This window comes from Danio rerio, chromosome 24 (assembly GCF_052040795.2).
Source record: "Danio rerio strain M-AB ecotype USA chromosome 24, GRCz13ab, whole genome shotgun sequence".
Taxonomy (NCBI): Eukaryota; Metazoa; Chordata; class Actinopteri; order Cypriniformes; family Danionidae; genus Danio; species Danio rerio.
The window spans coordinates 20,303,966-20,320,250 of NC_141044.1; the positions used below are offsets into that span (position 1 = coordinate 20,303,966).

The 16,285-nt window shown below is 37.2% G+C and overlaps 1 protein-coding gene across 50 annotated transcripts in view; it reads left to right on the forward strand.

The window, feature by feature from the left end:
* mllt10 (MLLT10 histone lysine methyltransferase DOT1L cofactor) overlaps positions 1–16,285 on the forward strand; it is a 72,417-nt gene that overhangs the window by 40,698 nt on the left and 15,434 nt on the right. For all 50 annotated transcript variants that reach the window (XR_015524390.1, XR_015524397.1, XR_015524398.1 and 47 more), the window contains 3 exon segments: positions 4,491–4,666; positions 12,887–13,001; positions 15,948–16,020. Coding sequence is in view for 29 of the 50 variants with exons in the window: in XM_087308529.1 (XP_087164655.1) it covers positions 4,491–4,666; positions 12,887–13,001; positions 15,948–16,020 (364 nt within the window). In the remaining 21 variants the exon portion in view is untranslated.

The following is a 16,285-nucleotide window of genomic DNA, read 5'->3' on the forward strand; positions in this document are numbered from 1 at the left end:
GGTCTGTCATCAGAAAACACATGCTTTCATGAACAGTTAGGAAGCAGGCTCTTCTCATAGGATCCGCTAGGGGTTGAGTGCTACGTCACCAAATTTGATACCACCCCAATTATGATTTTAAACCCGGAAGATGAAATTAGCTGACAAAAGCTCAAAATAGTCCAGTTTTCCTACAATTAAAGCTAACTTGTGCAAGCATATGCCTTGATGAGGCCACTTTTCCTGATCCAAAGGCAGTCTTGTGTTTGAATATACTATTGTATTTTAAAATGCATCATATTGAAAGAGTAAAAAGGGTTGCAAGTGTTGTTTTATGTTGGCTTGGAGGTTTATGGTTGCATCTAACGGGCTATCGTAAATTGTCTTGTTTTGGCCTATCGGAGGTAATTATTTTTTCAGGAATTACACATGGAGAGTCTTTTCAATATCGTATTCAGCTCAATTCCTCTAATTCGTCCTAATCTTGCCCTGAATCGCAATTTTTTCCATCTCCGTTTATTAAAAAAAGAAATAAAAGGAATCCATTTGTGGTCCGCTCTCCTCAAAGAGAAGCCTGGGAACCAGCATGATGTTGTTTTGGTCTGTGCTGAAGCTCATTAGGGTAAAAGTGGATGGAGGTGCTCTCTAAAGTGCTTCCTCATTCCTACCTGATTGAGAGCTTAGAGTGGCCCGCTGAATCTCCATAGAGATGCACATTAACCTGTTGAGCCCGAGGGAGCTGGAGGAGAGAAGGAGCCCGTAACAGGCAATTAGTTAAAATTTTATTTGTTCCTCCTCGATGTTGTCTTCGCTCGGGATCCAGAGTGAGCCGACATCTCTTACCGGCTCAAGATAGTGTATAGAAATGCCCTGACCCCTACTGGCCTTCCTGCTCACTGAGCTGGAGCCAGAACCTGCACACGTGGTCACATCGTTATTTCTCACTCATTTGCAGCCGCTTTCTCACCTGCAAAATCTTACCATTGACAAAAGAGCGCCACACACACATGCCAGCTCTAGTGTTTAAGGAGCTTTATCTGTGGGACTGCCCTGTTGCTTGGCAACCATCCAGCTGTTATTCAGGTAGTTTCTTTCCTTCTGATTAGAACTTAAAAACTTTTTCTTTTGTCAGTTCCAACTATATGCAGTCTCTCTGTTGCCCTATATCCTCTCTCAAGACCATATAGGTTCTTTGTTTGTTTTGGCTCATTCTCTCCCACCCATCCCTGCCTTCACCTGTTCCTGGCCTTTGGCTGGACTGTAAATATTTAGCCATGGCTAATGCAGGGCTACAGCAGAGTGCTCCACCTCATCTATCTGTCTCGTCCTCCCTCAAAAGCTTCCAGCTTCTTTTTTTTTGATGGATGACTGCTTTATCAGGAGAAGCTGTGGGGGCTATTATTAAATGCAAACATCCATCTCAGGCTTGGATGGGTGTAGGACTTTATATGGGGTAGCCTTGGGCAGTAATATGGTATACCGTGGGATCTAAAAATAGCAAAGGCATTAGTTTCAATACCATTATACCATCATAAAAACAATGAACTTGCATAGGAGACAAGGATTAAATATTAAAAATAATTTACTTCATGTGTCCTCTGTTGTTGTTTACTGCATCAGCCTCTCCACATGCTGTTTCTTCTACGTCATTAAACTGCAGAGAAGTACTACATTGTCGGAAGTTTAATGATGTGCAAAACAGAAGCCCTCAATAAATCCGATCTGCTTGTTTACATGAGTCACATTGTCACGTATCCGATTTATTTCCACATATGAAGGAGGCCTGGAACCAATCTACACGGTCAAAGAACAGATCCGATCTCTGTCACATATGAGCCAAAAATCGGAATTATGGTCACATTTAACTGTCAGTGTAAACGGGGCCTAAGTGACCTGGTCTTGAAAAAGAACACAACTTTTGCAGATTGACAGTATGTTGGGTTTCGACCAAATGAGAAGGAAGAGGCGGTAAATACAAACGAGGCAATTTGCAAATTGTGCAACATAAAGGCGATCGTGAGGATGGAAATACCTCAAACCTAAGGACACCTATATGGAATTCAGCTTTTGAATGGTTTAGGCACAAGCCAACAGTTTGGTGAAGCTCTCTGAGCCTTACATCATAATTTTGCACGGTAATACCGCATACCAAGGTAAAATAGAGAGGAGGTTTGACAGTATCAAAATTTGGATACTGCCCAAGCCTAATATGGGGTGTTATTTCGAGAAGAGATGAATATTTTTGTTGTTTTTTTTTATCTGAAATCAGAAGGCAAAGCTGAGAGACTTGCGAGCACAATGACCCGTTAATGTTGGAAAATAAACTATGCAACTTTTGTGCATTGAATGATATATAAAATCTTCGTCAGATGTATCAATTCTGATTTTCCATTATCTGCTGATCGGCTTTCAGCAGCTACTGTTAGCTTGTTTAACCAGGCAAAAATGTAGATGCTTGCAGAATTGTAGCTCTTAGCAACGTTTCATGCATAATGCAATTTTGAAGATTTTTTTTCTTGGTAATCATGCTTTAGAAGGATGTCTCTGACAGTTTTGCTAACAGCTACATTATTGCTCCATATCCTGCATGACACTGCATTCCAAAAATGTGGCATCCGGGTTCAAATACGTGCAACTTAATAAATAAATAAATAAATAAATACATAAATAAGTAAATAAATAAATAAAATGACTGAAGACCTTGGATTTTTCTTTTCCATGCCCTGCATAGTACAGTGCATCTGTATGACTTTCTTTTCCTCCTTTTAACATGGTATGATATTGAAGTCAACATTTAACATTTGAACCACATTTGACAGATAAGCAAATAACATGGAGACGTTTTTCAAAATATCACAGGTTAAATTCCACTGAAAGGAAGCCACACACGTTTGAAGGAACATATTAAAAAAAGCATTTCATTATGGGTTCAACTGTCATTGTAAGCCTGGATTTATTACTCTGGATGAAACTATGCAGCCATCCTATCCATTCAAGTAAACATTCTTGAGCGATGCATGCATTTGCTACATTAACTGCACCCATGTGTCGTAACTTATCCTCACTCTCAGTCGACATGCATTAGAAATGTCAAATCTGACTGTTTGTTTGTGAACATAACATAACTTGAAGCTAGAAACAAAACTCTTCAAAACATCCATCTCCGCTCACAATACTACATTAAAATGAAAAACATCTGCTACGTCAAAGGCCTAAATATGTTCTACTGATGTCCAACAATACCTCCAAACAGTCCTTGCTTGCTTCTCTTCGTCCATAAAAAAAAGTGCTGTGGATCCTTATCAGGTTCTGAGCCTCGTCATTAACCTCCCTCTGAACTCGCATGGATTTTCTGCTGAGAGAGGAGACAGGGGTTTGACTTGAAATGCTGGCTAATCTAATTTGAAATTTCCCCTTTCTTCCTCTGATTTGATAAGGGGGGGTGGGGGGGTTCAGGAGGAGATGTTAAGTCCTGATCGATCGGGACCGTTCGATCAGCACCAGATAACAGGATCTTTGTCCTTGCTTTGTTTGGTTGCTCATGTCTTGTAACCTCTAATCAAATGCTCCGTCGGTTAACCTTTTCTGAAATGTTAATTATTAACCAGATCACCAGATCAGCATGATGATTTAAAGATTAAACCAATCATTAATGCCTTAAGTTCCAAAACCATTGGAATCTCCCAAAAAAAGTCTAACTAATTGAGATTAAATGTAAAACCATAATCGTAAAACCATGTCTGAGCTTATTTATACTATACGTGGAGTCGGGAGCTTGGTACTGTAAATGCTTCACGTGGAACCCAACAATGTTTCCTTGTTTCAGCAGTGAATGTAGACTGCCGTGAGCCATTCATTTTCTTTGTGTGGCAAAGGGGGCCTCTCTCGTTCCTGCAACGGGTCAGCCTGGGCCATCAGCTGGGTTTATTTGAAATGGTGGCAAGGGAGGAGGGAAAGAGAAAAGGAGAGAAAAAAAATCAATAAAACGACGGCAACAACAAACATTGTGCATGTCATGAACCAGCACATAAATATGAATGGACCGCACTCCTCCCCGGCACTCCAGCCCCACCTTAAAGGCCCTCAGTCATTTTTACAGAAGAAACAGTGAGTCGTCAGATTCAGGCAACTGTTTTCTGGGTCACCGGGAGGCCGGAGAGGAGAGCATGTTAAGAGGATTCAAAAATGCTTTGTGCTCGCTCACGGTGTCTGCTGGTCAGACAGGCCATTCAAAGTCCACAAAGTTCATCTCAGGGGCAGCTCGAAAGATAGATGGATAACCAGCAAAGGTATATTGGAGGACAGAGGTTGCCCTTACAGCTATTAAAACTTTGCTTTTACCACTAGATTACAGGTCATAACCTGCGTTGATTTGTTTCACATCCCCCAGTTGCTATGCCAGATCTCCTGCTGATAAACAAGACAATGTTATTTTGGACTCAGTGGGAATCAAAAGAGAACATTTGGCTTGGCGGTGATGTTGTTTTACAGTAATTGCTCTCTTTTTGCAGGGTCGTACCCCAGCAGCAGTGATGTAGCCTGTCCTTTGCCCAGCGCCGTGCTCGGAGGGTCTATGTCCGCCTCAAACTCTGAGTTGCCGGCTCATCAGTCAGTTGTTGTCACTTCTATGCCCACACTGACGTCACTGCCCTCGGCCGCCCCGTTCACAAGCACCCCATCCACACACGTGAGTATTCAATACAGCTGATGATGTTGAATAGATTTCATAGGACCTGCATGCTTCACGTCCTCACTCCCAGTTGGTTTGATTGCTTTGAAAATGGGTGAATAAAAAAAAAAAAGAAATGTTAAAATCAATAGATGCTTTTCACAAGACTGTTATGACGTGTTAAACGGTCATCAGCATCTTAGTCCTTAAGTGTTTAATATTTAGAGTTTTAAAAGTATGTATGAACATTTATATGCGTTTATGAATGTATTATCTGATCTTTGAGTCAAGTTACAAAAAAAAATTGCTGTTTATGCATACTTTTTGTAATGCAGTATCTATGGGGCTGAGAGTTAATTTGGTGTTGTTCTTTCCACTGCTGCCATTATCAGGCTCACAAAATTTCTTTCCTTTTTCTGAAAGTCTGGATAACACCATCATAAAGGATTTTTTCATCAAACAAGGTTGCAAAAAATAATTTGTTGTACTCTTCGATTCACTGTGCTCTAAGTTTTGTTGTAAACTTCTAAGAGCCCACAAAAAACCAGGGAGAATCTTTCGGTTGTCTTCAAAGCAGAATCCTTTTTAATAAGAGGAACTCAGCGTGGCTGTGGCGTCATCGAAAGCAAACTCTCAACTCCACAGCAAAACAATACATTTTATACATCTTACAGCATGTAGGTGGGGTCAGTCATGGGGGGCAGTAAAACAAAGCATGCAAATGAAGTCTGGGTGCCATGGTTGCAAATGAAGTCTGGGTGCTATGCTGATCTCATCAATAGATAAGTACATCATTACAACAATTTGCAAATGATGTTCTGGAGACAGGGATTACAATAGATACAGCCATGCTGTGAAACCATTAATTACATCACTTTAGCATACAAATGAAGTCTGTAGTCAGCAAGGCAAGGTTAAATGTCCCTCCTATATGGCACGTCAATGCAATGATTTAATTAAAGAAAACCAAAGAAAATAACTTTTCAGTTATACGTAGAGTATTGTTCATTTGGAATTAGATGCTAGAAATTTATATTTCCACAGTTTACTCAACTATGAAGATTTCCGCTACCGAGAAACCTGGAGATGTGAAAAGGGTCTATATTACCATAAAACAATTGTTATATAGATTTTTTTAAATGGTTTTTACTAGGTATTTAAAAATGAATACACCACCAGTGTTTAAAATTTTTAGCTATTAGTAATTAGTTATTACGGTTTATTTTTTTGTTATTATGATATATTTTTTAGTATACACAATGAGCATTAACAAATATTTCTGTAGGACAAATAATTATTTTCACAGTAATTAAAAAAAAAAATAAGCAAAAGGAGAAAACAAACAATGTAAAGATTAATAACGTGTAGGCATGGGCAAGTATAAAGCAGGTCGCACACCAGAAGCGCCGCTCGGCACCGTGCAACGCCACGCAGCGCCATGCATTTTAGAATTCTAAACATAGGTTTCCACAAGGGTACACACACCGGCGCCGCAAGTCTGCGGCTGTCGGCGGCGCCCAACCACGACTCGGGACACAGTTTAAATTTTAGCCGCGCCATAAAGCGCCATCTGATTAGTTTCATGTTAAATATCATGCGAATGTGCGCGTCTGGTGTGTGATACTTTAAACTGTCGTGCGCTGTGTCGCGGCGCTTCTTGTATGATAACCTAGCATAAAAATATCATGATTTCACAGTGTTGTGTTTGTTGCTCTAAATTGTATTATTATTATTATTGTTATTGTATTAATGTATTGAATTTAATTTATTACCTCTATAAAATAATTATAATGTTATTAATCGTTTGACACTTATAATTAGAATTTTAAGTTTTCCACAAGCCATTGCTGCAGTTTTCACTGGAATAATATAAAAAAGTAATCTGAAAATCAGTGCCTGCTTTTAAAAACATTAAAATATCTGATGTATTGTAAGCCTTTGCTTTTTGTGAGTATCTACAATAAAATGCATTCATACTTTGTAATGTAATGAAACAGCACACATATCTGTAAAGAAAAATAATAGAGCTAATCGCACAACACTTTAAGCTCACACATACTCCTAATACATCATCTCACACAAAATTAACCAATTAAATAAAATTATACTCATCATCTTTGTACCGCACTCTAATTTGCTCCAGTTTTATCAAGATAAATGCTGTTTGAGCACGTTCACAGCACAAATAGTAATTAACTCCTAAAAGGCTCGGATGTAAACGCTGGGTGTAGCTATTTATGCATTAAATAATCCACATTTTTCTTTGTGACGTGATTTATTTTTTCTTTTCTACAGAATGAATGAGATTGAGTTTGTTCTAATGCAATATTTATGCCATTTCTGTAATAAATTAACAGTATGAGGGGAAATTGTCTAAGGGCCACATGTCTAAATAACATGTCAGTGCGAGAAGAAAAGTTTGTCACTTCAGACCTCATTTTTCAGCTCTTAAAAGACAGTGTTTTGAGTCATTTAAAGTATTTATGACTAGACTGCTTAAGCGTATGGTTTTAACGGATGAACATCATGGTGAATGTGATTGTGTTTGCATTAGCCAGTCAGAGCAGTATGTGTGGTCAAATAAACAATGATATTGTGAGAAAAGAGCTGTAACCAGTTTTGTATTACCTGTATTTAAAAGAGTCAGTAATTAAAGATTGAAAGGGGTTTTAGACATTAAAATAAACAGTTGATCATATTTCAACTGTTTTAAATAAAGACTGATAAATTAATTTAAAGACTGACTGTTTTAAATAATGGTTTACACACACAGCATTGTTGTTTAAAAAATTCAAACAAACATCATTTTGCACTACGACACTTGATTTTAATTTTATTGTAAAAACACATTAAATGACAATCTGAAATATTTTATGGCATACTTCAAAAAAAAAAGATGATTTAGTATTCAAAATGTTTTATTTTGATTGTTTTAAAATAAATTAGTCTTGGGGGCCGATCTCACTGAACGCGGATTTACGCTCCAAAAACGCAAGGTGCACCACACAGCTTTTTTTGTTTACAAGAAAAAAAGAAGCACAGTGCACTTTATGGCGCTAGGCAAGGCCTAAATCAGTTGGGTATTGTGTGTGAGAGTGTTGCTGTTGATATTAATATAATTTTAATATTTAATAATATTGTGATATTCAAGATTTGTGAGTCATACAGCTCCAGATAACTCAAAACAGCAACCACAAGACTATCTTCAAAAGTCTCCGTTGTTGTCTTGACAACACAAAAAAACAAATGCATTGAGTGTGTTAACTAGCTACATAGAAGTTAAGAAATGCAATCACAAACATTTTTTATTGGTGGGTTAAAGTACTTTGTACATTTAAATTTGTTGTTTTATTTATTTTTGAGAAAACAAAAGCTCATTACAAAAAAATACCCACGAAAGTGTCAATCAGTGTAACAATAGCAGCTTATAAACCAAAAAAAAGCCATGCATGTTTAGTAAAATAATTGATCACTGTGCAACCCCAAAATAATAATAAATTGTCACTTTTTAACCTCATACTTCACTAATATCGGTTAAATCGCTAGATTTCGCTCATTTGCCAGCAAGAAGGATTAAATAGATAAAATTCAATACATTTTATGATCACTTATTCCTGTATTAACTTTAAATAACGGTCAGAAGGAGAATGCTCTATCATTCTAAGCTAAATATGAGGTTATCTAAACCTTATTAGTTTGATTGTTTACATTTTTTTGAGACTGTGTTGTATATTCTTTAAAATCTTTTGATTTATGCAAAGTACAAAAGCAGGGCATTTATTGTAAAAAGTTAATTTACTGCCACCTTTTCCCAGTTTCGTACATCTTAAGGTATGAATTTTTTTCCAAATTCAATAATTAACTCCAAATATTAGCAAATAAGTAAATCAATTATACCCCCTACCCCCCCCCCCCCCCCCAACCTCATGACAGAAAAACAGCAAACGCTTGGATAGCTATAATAAAGTAAAGTCATTCTAATCGGCTTCCAGCGCTGCTCCAAATGGGCCCTTAGGAAGCACACTAGACACTGAGCACCATCTCTGCCGCTCTCATGAGCATCTTTGTCTTGACTTGCGCTGCTGTAGCAACCGGTCGTTTCCAGGCAACAGGGCTTTGTTTGTGCAGATCTGCCCTCTCGGCAGGCAGGGTGGCCTTACATTAGGAGATGAAGTAGACCTACTGATGGCCTTAATGCTGCAGGGCTCTTGTGGTGGAGCCCCTCCTAACACACACTTGCAAATATCCCCCATTAGTCCAAAGCTTTATGTTGTAGGACATTTAAAACAATGTTTTTTTTTTGACTAAATTGTAGTTGGCGGAATAAATGAGTGATACATTTTTTAGGGGAGTATGATTTTCGTGATGTATAATGCAGAGCGTCATGGAATTTGCTTTATTTTAAAAGAATAACATAAAAGTAGAGCTGTACACCCAATCAAATCACGATATTGTTTTTGCATGTGAATTTTAAACCATAAGATACTTTAAATGATGAGATCTGCACATTTTATGTGAAAGAATTATCACTAGGCCCACACGCAATATGCGCACACAGAAATCCACAGATTTCTGCAGATTTTTAGCTCATTATTGAGTCTATTTATTTACTTGTGTAAATGTTTGTAAATTTGTATCTATACAGTAAATACATAAATTTGTATTTACTTTGTTTACCAAATAAGTCTATCTAATTATATTTGCATTGTAAACGTTAGAAGTTAAAAAGGTATTTTTTAAATTTCATAAAATAGGTTTTTAGTTATGATACTTCCAAAATCGTTCTGCATAAATCCGTAGATTTTTTTTTCTTTTTTTTTTGTACAAAATTCTTCACAGAAATAACAAGAACTGACCCTAAATATTACCATTAACATTTAAAATATTTTAGAGCTGTAAACATGTCAAAATAATTCAAATGAATCATTAGTTTTTTTTCATTTGTTTTAAAAACACAGGTTTCATTACAAGTTAAAATGTCATTTTGGATATCTTTTCTGCTGGAGACACTGTTGTCTTAAAAAATGTAAATAAAAGAAAATCTTACACATGCTGTAGTAACGGTATAGAAGAAAATGTTGGCAGTTTTAAAACCTTGACTTTTCCAAACAAGCTTAAACGGTTATCATCCCATGCCTAATAGCATGAGCTCCTATAGAAAATCAAGAAAGGTTTTTCAAAGTTTAAGCTGCAATCTAGAAGTCTAGTCATCGCTTATGTTTGAAGTAAATAACAATTGCCATTTCTTTGTTGTTCAACAGTTGCTTTTTAATAACACCTATTGTTTTTGGGCACCAAATAAACCTATTTAAACTTTATTATTATTATTGTCATTGTATTAATGTATTGAATTGAATTTATTACCTCTATATTATAATTATAATGTTATTAATCATGCGAGAATCATTTGATATTGCTTATAGCCATTTAGAATTTTCCACTAACTATTTCTACAGTTTTAACTGGAATAATTAATTTTTTTAAATATATATAAATTAGTGCCTACTTTTTAAAACATTAAAATATCTGATGTATTGGAAATCTTTTCTTTTTGTGTATATCTACAATAAAGTCCATTTATATACTTGATGTAAAAGCACACATTTTAGTTCTGATGCTCCCAAAGTCGTTCCACATAAATCTGCAGATTTTTTACTAAATTCTCAGCAGAAATAGCAAAAACTGTCTGCAGATTCTGTCTGGCCCTAATTATTACTACTGAACCACATTATGCTGTCTTATTGTTTGAGGACATGATCACACAAGCTTTATTTACATGGCTGATCTGAGAGTCACTTCACCTGCATTTTTTTATTTTATGTGAGTAACACATAGACGCTCAACTCACCATCTGTCAAAAACAAACGAACGCTTTAATTTGAGAAAATCATTTCATTCTAGGGTTCGTCAAGTAGTTTACTTAAACTCTCAATTAAGAATTAAATGAATTAAAGTTCATGATTTTAATTAATCAGCTGTGTTTTTGGACTATTAAAGTTTATATTAACTATTAAACTGAAGTTTAGAAAAATATGTATATTTTTGAAAAATCTATAAAAATTTAAATAATTTGTGAAAAAAAAAAATTATTTCATAGTCCTCCTTTTTTATTCATTTAGCATCTTTCCCCTATCTTCCTCTCCATCACTGACTCTCCCTTTGTGGATTAAAGAATGGTTGGACAGAAAAAAAATGTGTGGTTGCATGCAGGACAGAGCTGACCTTTGACCCCAGCACACACCCCCTAGGCCCACCTCTGTCCCACTCTTCGTTAACCTCCACAATGGTGCTGAGAGCCCTAAGCCTCAAACAATCCGGCTGTCCCTCTTTCCCCAGTGCGGGCGCATTGAGTTCTGCGTGCTGATGGGACGAGGGCTGACAGGCTGGACAGAGAGCTGTGTTGTGGGATGAGGGGTTCTCTTCATACGGCTCATGCTCCCTCCTCTCTCCACACAGCCTCAAAGGCCGGGCTGAGGAATGGGGAGGGCCTCCGGGGCCGTGAGGGGTCTGCGGAATACAGGATAGCATTTTTTGTGTAGATGTATAAAAACATTAGAAATTGCAGCACATTTTAAAGCACATTTTTAAATTAAGAGATAAAATTATTTTATAAAAATTACTTTGTTTTTGCTATTATTATTATTATTATTACTACTACTATTACTATGAATTTTAGGGTGAGGTAGCTCAATTCAATGTCAGGTTAAAAGTTAAATCTGATTTTCATTTATGCAACATTTCATTTGATTATTTTGTATTTCTATAGTGCTTTTACAATGTAGATTGTGTCAAAGCAGCTAAACATAAGTTCTAGTAAGTTGAAGTTGTCCCATTTTTCAGAGTTTAAATTGTTAAACATTTGACATATTGCTTTTTAACAGCCTTTAGATGTTTTCACTGGCCGTTTGTAAAAGTTATTTCTATTTCTATCTTTTGTGAAAATAAGCAGTGATAAACAGGACTAAGTTATTAGGATGTATTGCATATTCATTTTTGACTATTTATGTGAAAGCAGTAATCCTTTGAAATATTTTGCTAGCTTCATATAGGCATGGGTGTATGTTTCTGATGGTATGATAATCTTGGATAAAAATGGCATGGTTTTACGGTTGTGATTAAGTCTCTAATATAAGTTATTTTTAAATTTCTGGGTAAAACAAAACAAACAAAAAAATTCCACATTGAACACAATATATTTTATTTTAGGAAACATTTATAATATTTATAATTTACACAGTAATAATAACAGTAAACATGTCAGGCTAAATAGTTAAAATAAATAATTGATGTCTGCTTTCTTCCTTCAAAAACGCAGATTTAAAAATATGTATTTAAAAAAAACCTTACAAATACCTTAGGAGCAGTACAACAGAGAGTTTTAGCGGTTTTAAAATCTTGATTTTTCCAAACTGTGGTAAACCTTGAAACTGGTTATCGTTCCATGCCTAGCTACATAAGCTCTTTGATTTTTCTATTTTTGAAAATGTCATTCATTCCTTCGGCAAAGTAAAATTTTTATTAGTAATGTAAGATCAGTGCTAATTTGTTTTTTTGGTTCCTTTTTATTATGAAAAAGCTTTCTAACATTTCTATCGAATCCATTTATTCTACACCTTTTTTTTTAATTGGAGCAGAAAAAGAGCAGTTTTAATTTAAAATATAATTATTTTGGGGACAATTTAAATGTTTTTACTTTTTTTTTTTTTTTTTTTTTAATGTTTTTAAAGTTTGTCACTTTTGATCAATTTAGTAATCCTGAATTATTTACTCCTTGAACTGGAACAAGATCAAGCATCTCTGTTTCTCAGTTCTTTAAATTTTCCCGATACTTTTATGTAATTTATAATCTTCCTACAGAAAAAATTTGGGATTTAAATGCAAATCAGTTGAAAGTCTGTGTGGTTTCTACTGTGCACCAAGTTTGTTGTCGCACATATGCTGCTACCTCAGAAGCAACACCGCAACCAATCCCAACCATTATTAGGGAAATGGCTTAATAGGATTAAATAATTAGCTGCCGAAGCACATGGTCTGCATGTTGTTCCGAGCTGTAGATCTGCTCTTGCAGGCTCAGCCAATTCTCCTGGCTCACAGGAAATACAGCTGACATGGTGTTTTATCATCTGGCTTTTTGGCCGACACATTCATGATGTACGCGTGCAGAGACTTGCGCACCCACATTATTTGAATTTGCTTCTATCTTTTTTTTTTCTGACTTTATGCACGTTTCTTCTTTAGGCAAACTCGCTACCGGGATCCTTTAACCTGGCACCATCCCATATGTTCGGAAACCGACTGAATCCAAACTCCGCCATGGCTGCACTGATCGCTCAGTCCGAGGGCTCCCCAGCAGGTGAGACTGGATTCCCATCCCAAATCCTTTCCTGTGCTCTCGTCTCCCGTTTCTCCTCCTCATCCTCCTTTTCTTTCTCCGCTCCCCTGTGCGTGTGGAATGTGTGGTCAGCTGTACCTCCTCAGGTCGCAGAGAACAAAACTCCCCAGGACAGAGAGCCGAAAGTGTGCATACCTGTTAAATGAAGCATGCTTGCACTCAAACATTTCATTAATCTGCACAATGACCGCAGTGATGACACAGAGGGGATTGCCTTGGGTTTAGGAGCAGGCAAACCTTATACTCGGCCTCTCCCTCCCTCCCGTCTCAGGCCACTCAACACTTTCCCTGGACCCTGCCTAAACCCTGGGGGTCTCCGTCATGAACGAATGAGCTTGCAGGACTCTGTTGTGGGGGTTGGGGTGGGGAGCAGTTGAAAGAGAGAGAGGAAAAAGAGGACGCAGCCTTTGAGGAATAATGGATCAGTCATGCCCTCCTCCTCAAACAGAGGTCAGGGGGTCATTTGACTAACAATAGGAGGAAGAACACCCGTCCTTAAAGAGACCACCGCTCGGGACTGCAATGCTTGCTTGCTTATCGCAAAGTCCTGGCACCAGTTTTTGATTATTTTAGGACAACACATCCAAAACAACAGCAAGGTTTAACTCTACAATAAAATTGTTAAGCAGGACGACTCATATCAACAAATCAGTTTATTTGAATAATTTCAAAAGTTTTTGGGAAATTGTTTTGTTCAATCCACTTCAATTTGTTACGTTAACGCAATCGATTTGTTCTGTGACAACATAAATGAATTGTGTGGAATTTGGCATTTTTACAGTGCAATACAACATATCCAGAAGTCAAACAAATACTACAGAGATGGAAAAAATACAAAGAATTAAACAACAAGAACAATCAAATTCTTTGTTTAAAGTGGAGTTGAGTTTAAAGTGTAAATCCCGAATGTCTATTTCTGTTGTAACATCTTATAGATCTAGGAACATGCTCTATTTCCACTATTTTCAATGCACTGGGATTATCAATGATTTATATCCCTACAGTGCAGACTTTTTACTTTGAGTTTCTCAAATTGATGATTTGTTCGCTGATTTAAAAACAGATTTAAAAAATCTAAAGAACACCAATACACATCCTTAAAATACAATACAATCCTTGCTGCGTTTTCTCTGTGTTTTTAGATGTTTGTATTGTTTTTGCCAAATCTTTATTCTTCTGAAGTTAAAACATTAGCAATAAAAATATTATCTAATTCAAAATAATTTTACCAAATGTCGTCATATATGTACTTCACAGAATAAAAAAAAGGATAAAATAGGGGTTTCGTGAAATCATTATTATACTATACCAGCTGAAGTTTGGTGTTACCAAGTAGTATTGCGACACTGTAATCTTAACTCAAATCTTTGAAATAAAGAAAATGGTCAGAAATACTATGTTTTATATTTTATAATAGGCCTACTTGAACTAAATTTATAATTCCCTTATTATTGAAAAAAGTATTTGGACATCACTTCACCTAAAATGCATCAGTTCTTTTTGTTTATTTTGTAGATAACTGACCATCAAAAAATACATTAAAATAAAGATACAAATTATACCAAACAAAATTTGTTTCAAAAAGAGCAAATTAGGCTATATGATAAGGTCAAAAATTGGGTTTTTCATCTGTTGTTGTTTTTTAATCAGGTAAAATTCTAAGGTATTTTAAAATTTCACTTTGAGTTGTTCTTTTTAACAGATTGTTGCTGTTGTTTTAGCAGCTAAGTCAAATTGACAGGAACAGAAATTAACTGTTTCAGACGTGGGCTTGAACTGAAGTGTCAGAAAGCATGCAACAAGCTACCTTAAAAGGCTTGATTTCTACACGGTTTTGCAACCTTAAAGGGCTTCACAGACTATTCAAATAAAATGGTCTATTATTGCACACGTGTGAGCATTTTAGAGATTTTTCCACATGCAACATTATGTATTTAATAGATGGACCGTTAATGCCAGTATTTTGGAGCCATAGTATCAAGATACTACCATAGTACCGGTAAACAGTCCAACCCTAGAATAAAACACACACACACACGCACACTAATAATCAATCATAGGATTCATGAGGCTTTGGCTCAATTTTTGTTGATTTTGGCTTGTGTTTTTCCCTTAAACTGGTCACCTGTTGCTCATAGGTCTCCACTGTGTCGTTGAAAGAACAGTTCCTGCTCCTGCTCTTTCTGTCTTTTCCTTTTTCTTTTTTTTTTTCTTTTTTTTTTCATACATTTGTGTAAAGTGATACCCGATGCTTTTGGGTCCAGTCTGCAATGCAGCCTCAGGGCTGATCCAGGGTCAGCTGAAGGGTCACCAGCATAATAAGTCATACCAGACTTTGGGCTGCTTGTACTGATGTGCCCACACCCCCACTGGAGCCAGCCTGCGCTTGAGGTGCTAGTGGGCTGGAAAGTGTTAAAAAGAACAAGACTAAAAAAAAAGGAAAGGAAGCAGAGAGGAAGAGGAAAATGGGATTGGCTAAGTTTGACTTGAGGGGGGTGGGGAGCAAAGAGAGAGAGAGAGAGAGAAAGGAGGGGAGGGGGTTGTGCCTGGCCAGGCGCATATGTGATTCATTACTTTCACTGCAGAAAATGAAAAGCAGTGTCTGGCATGGGGCCTGCAGGCAGGGCGATGGGAGCCTCCATGGGGAAGAAAGAAGGGGTGAGGGAAAGAACTAAGGGAGGGGGAGAGAGAGAGAGAGAGAGAGAGAGGTGACTCAGTGACACACTTGGTGGTGTCAGTGTGCAAGCTGAGCCGCCAGAGAGACCACTCTCTAGCCCCTAGATGGATTTCTATGAGGGAGATCTGATGGCTACCAGTCTGGCGATGGATCGAGCGGTTTCCCAGGCTTCTCTGGTGCACACATCTGCACACCGGCTCCTTATCGACTGCTTTCTGTTTATCTTTCAGATCAGGAGCTGGGAGACGGAGCTCTCGGCTTCTCCAGAAGAGGAAACTCACCAAAGACAAACCTCTCCCCTCGGTAAGTCTTATTTACATTCCTGAGCTCGACTTCCCCTCCTCCAGGCTCCGACATATTCCACTCACCCTCCTTCCCTCCCTCCCCCTCAAATCACTTGGGTTCCTCCCTTGTGCGCTTGCCTTATGAACAGCAGGCATTTTGAACTCTCAGCTGTCGCCCGTATTACAGTTACAAACCGGCTTCAGAGTTTGACGTGGCAGTGATGTCTACATATGAGGGGAGAAATGCTGTATTTGTTACAAATCTGGCTTTTTGCGCCGCGACT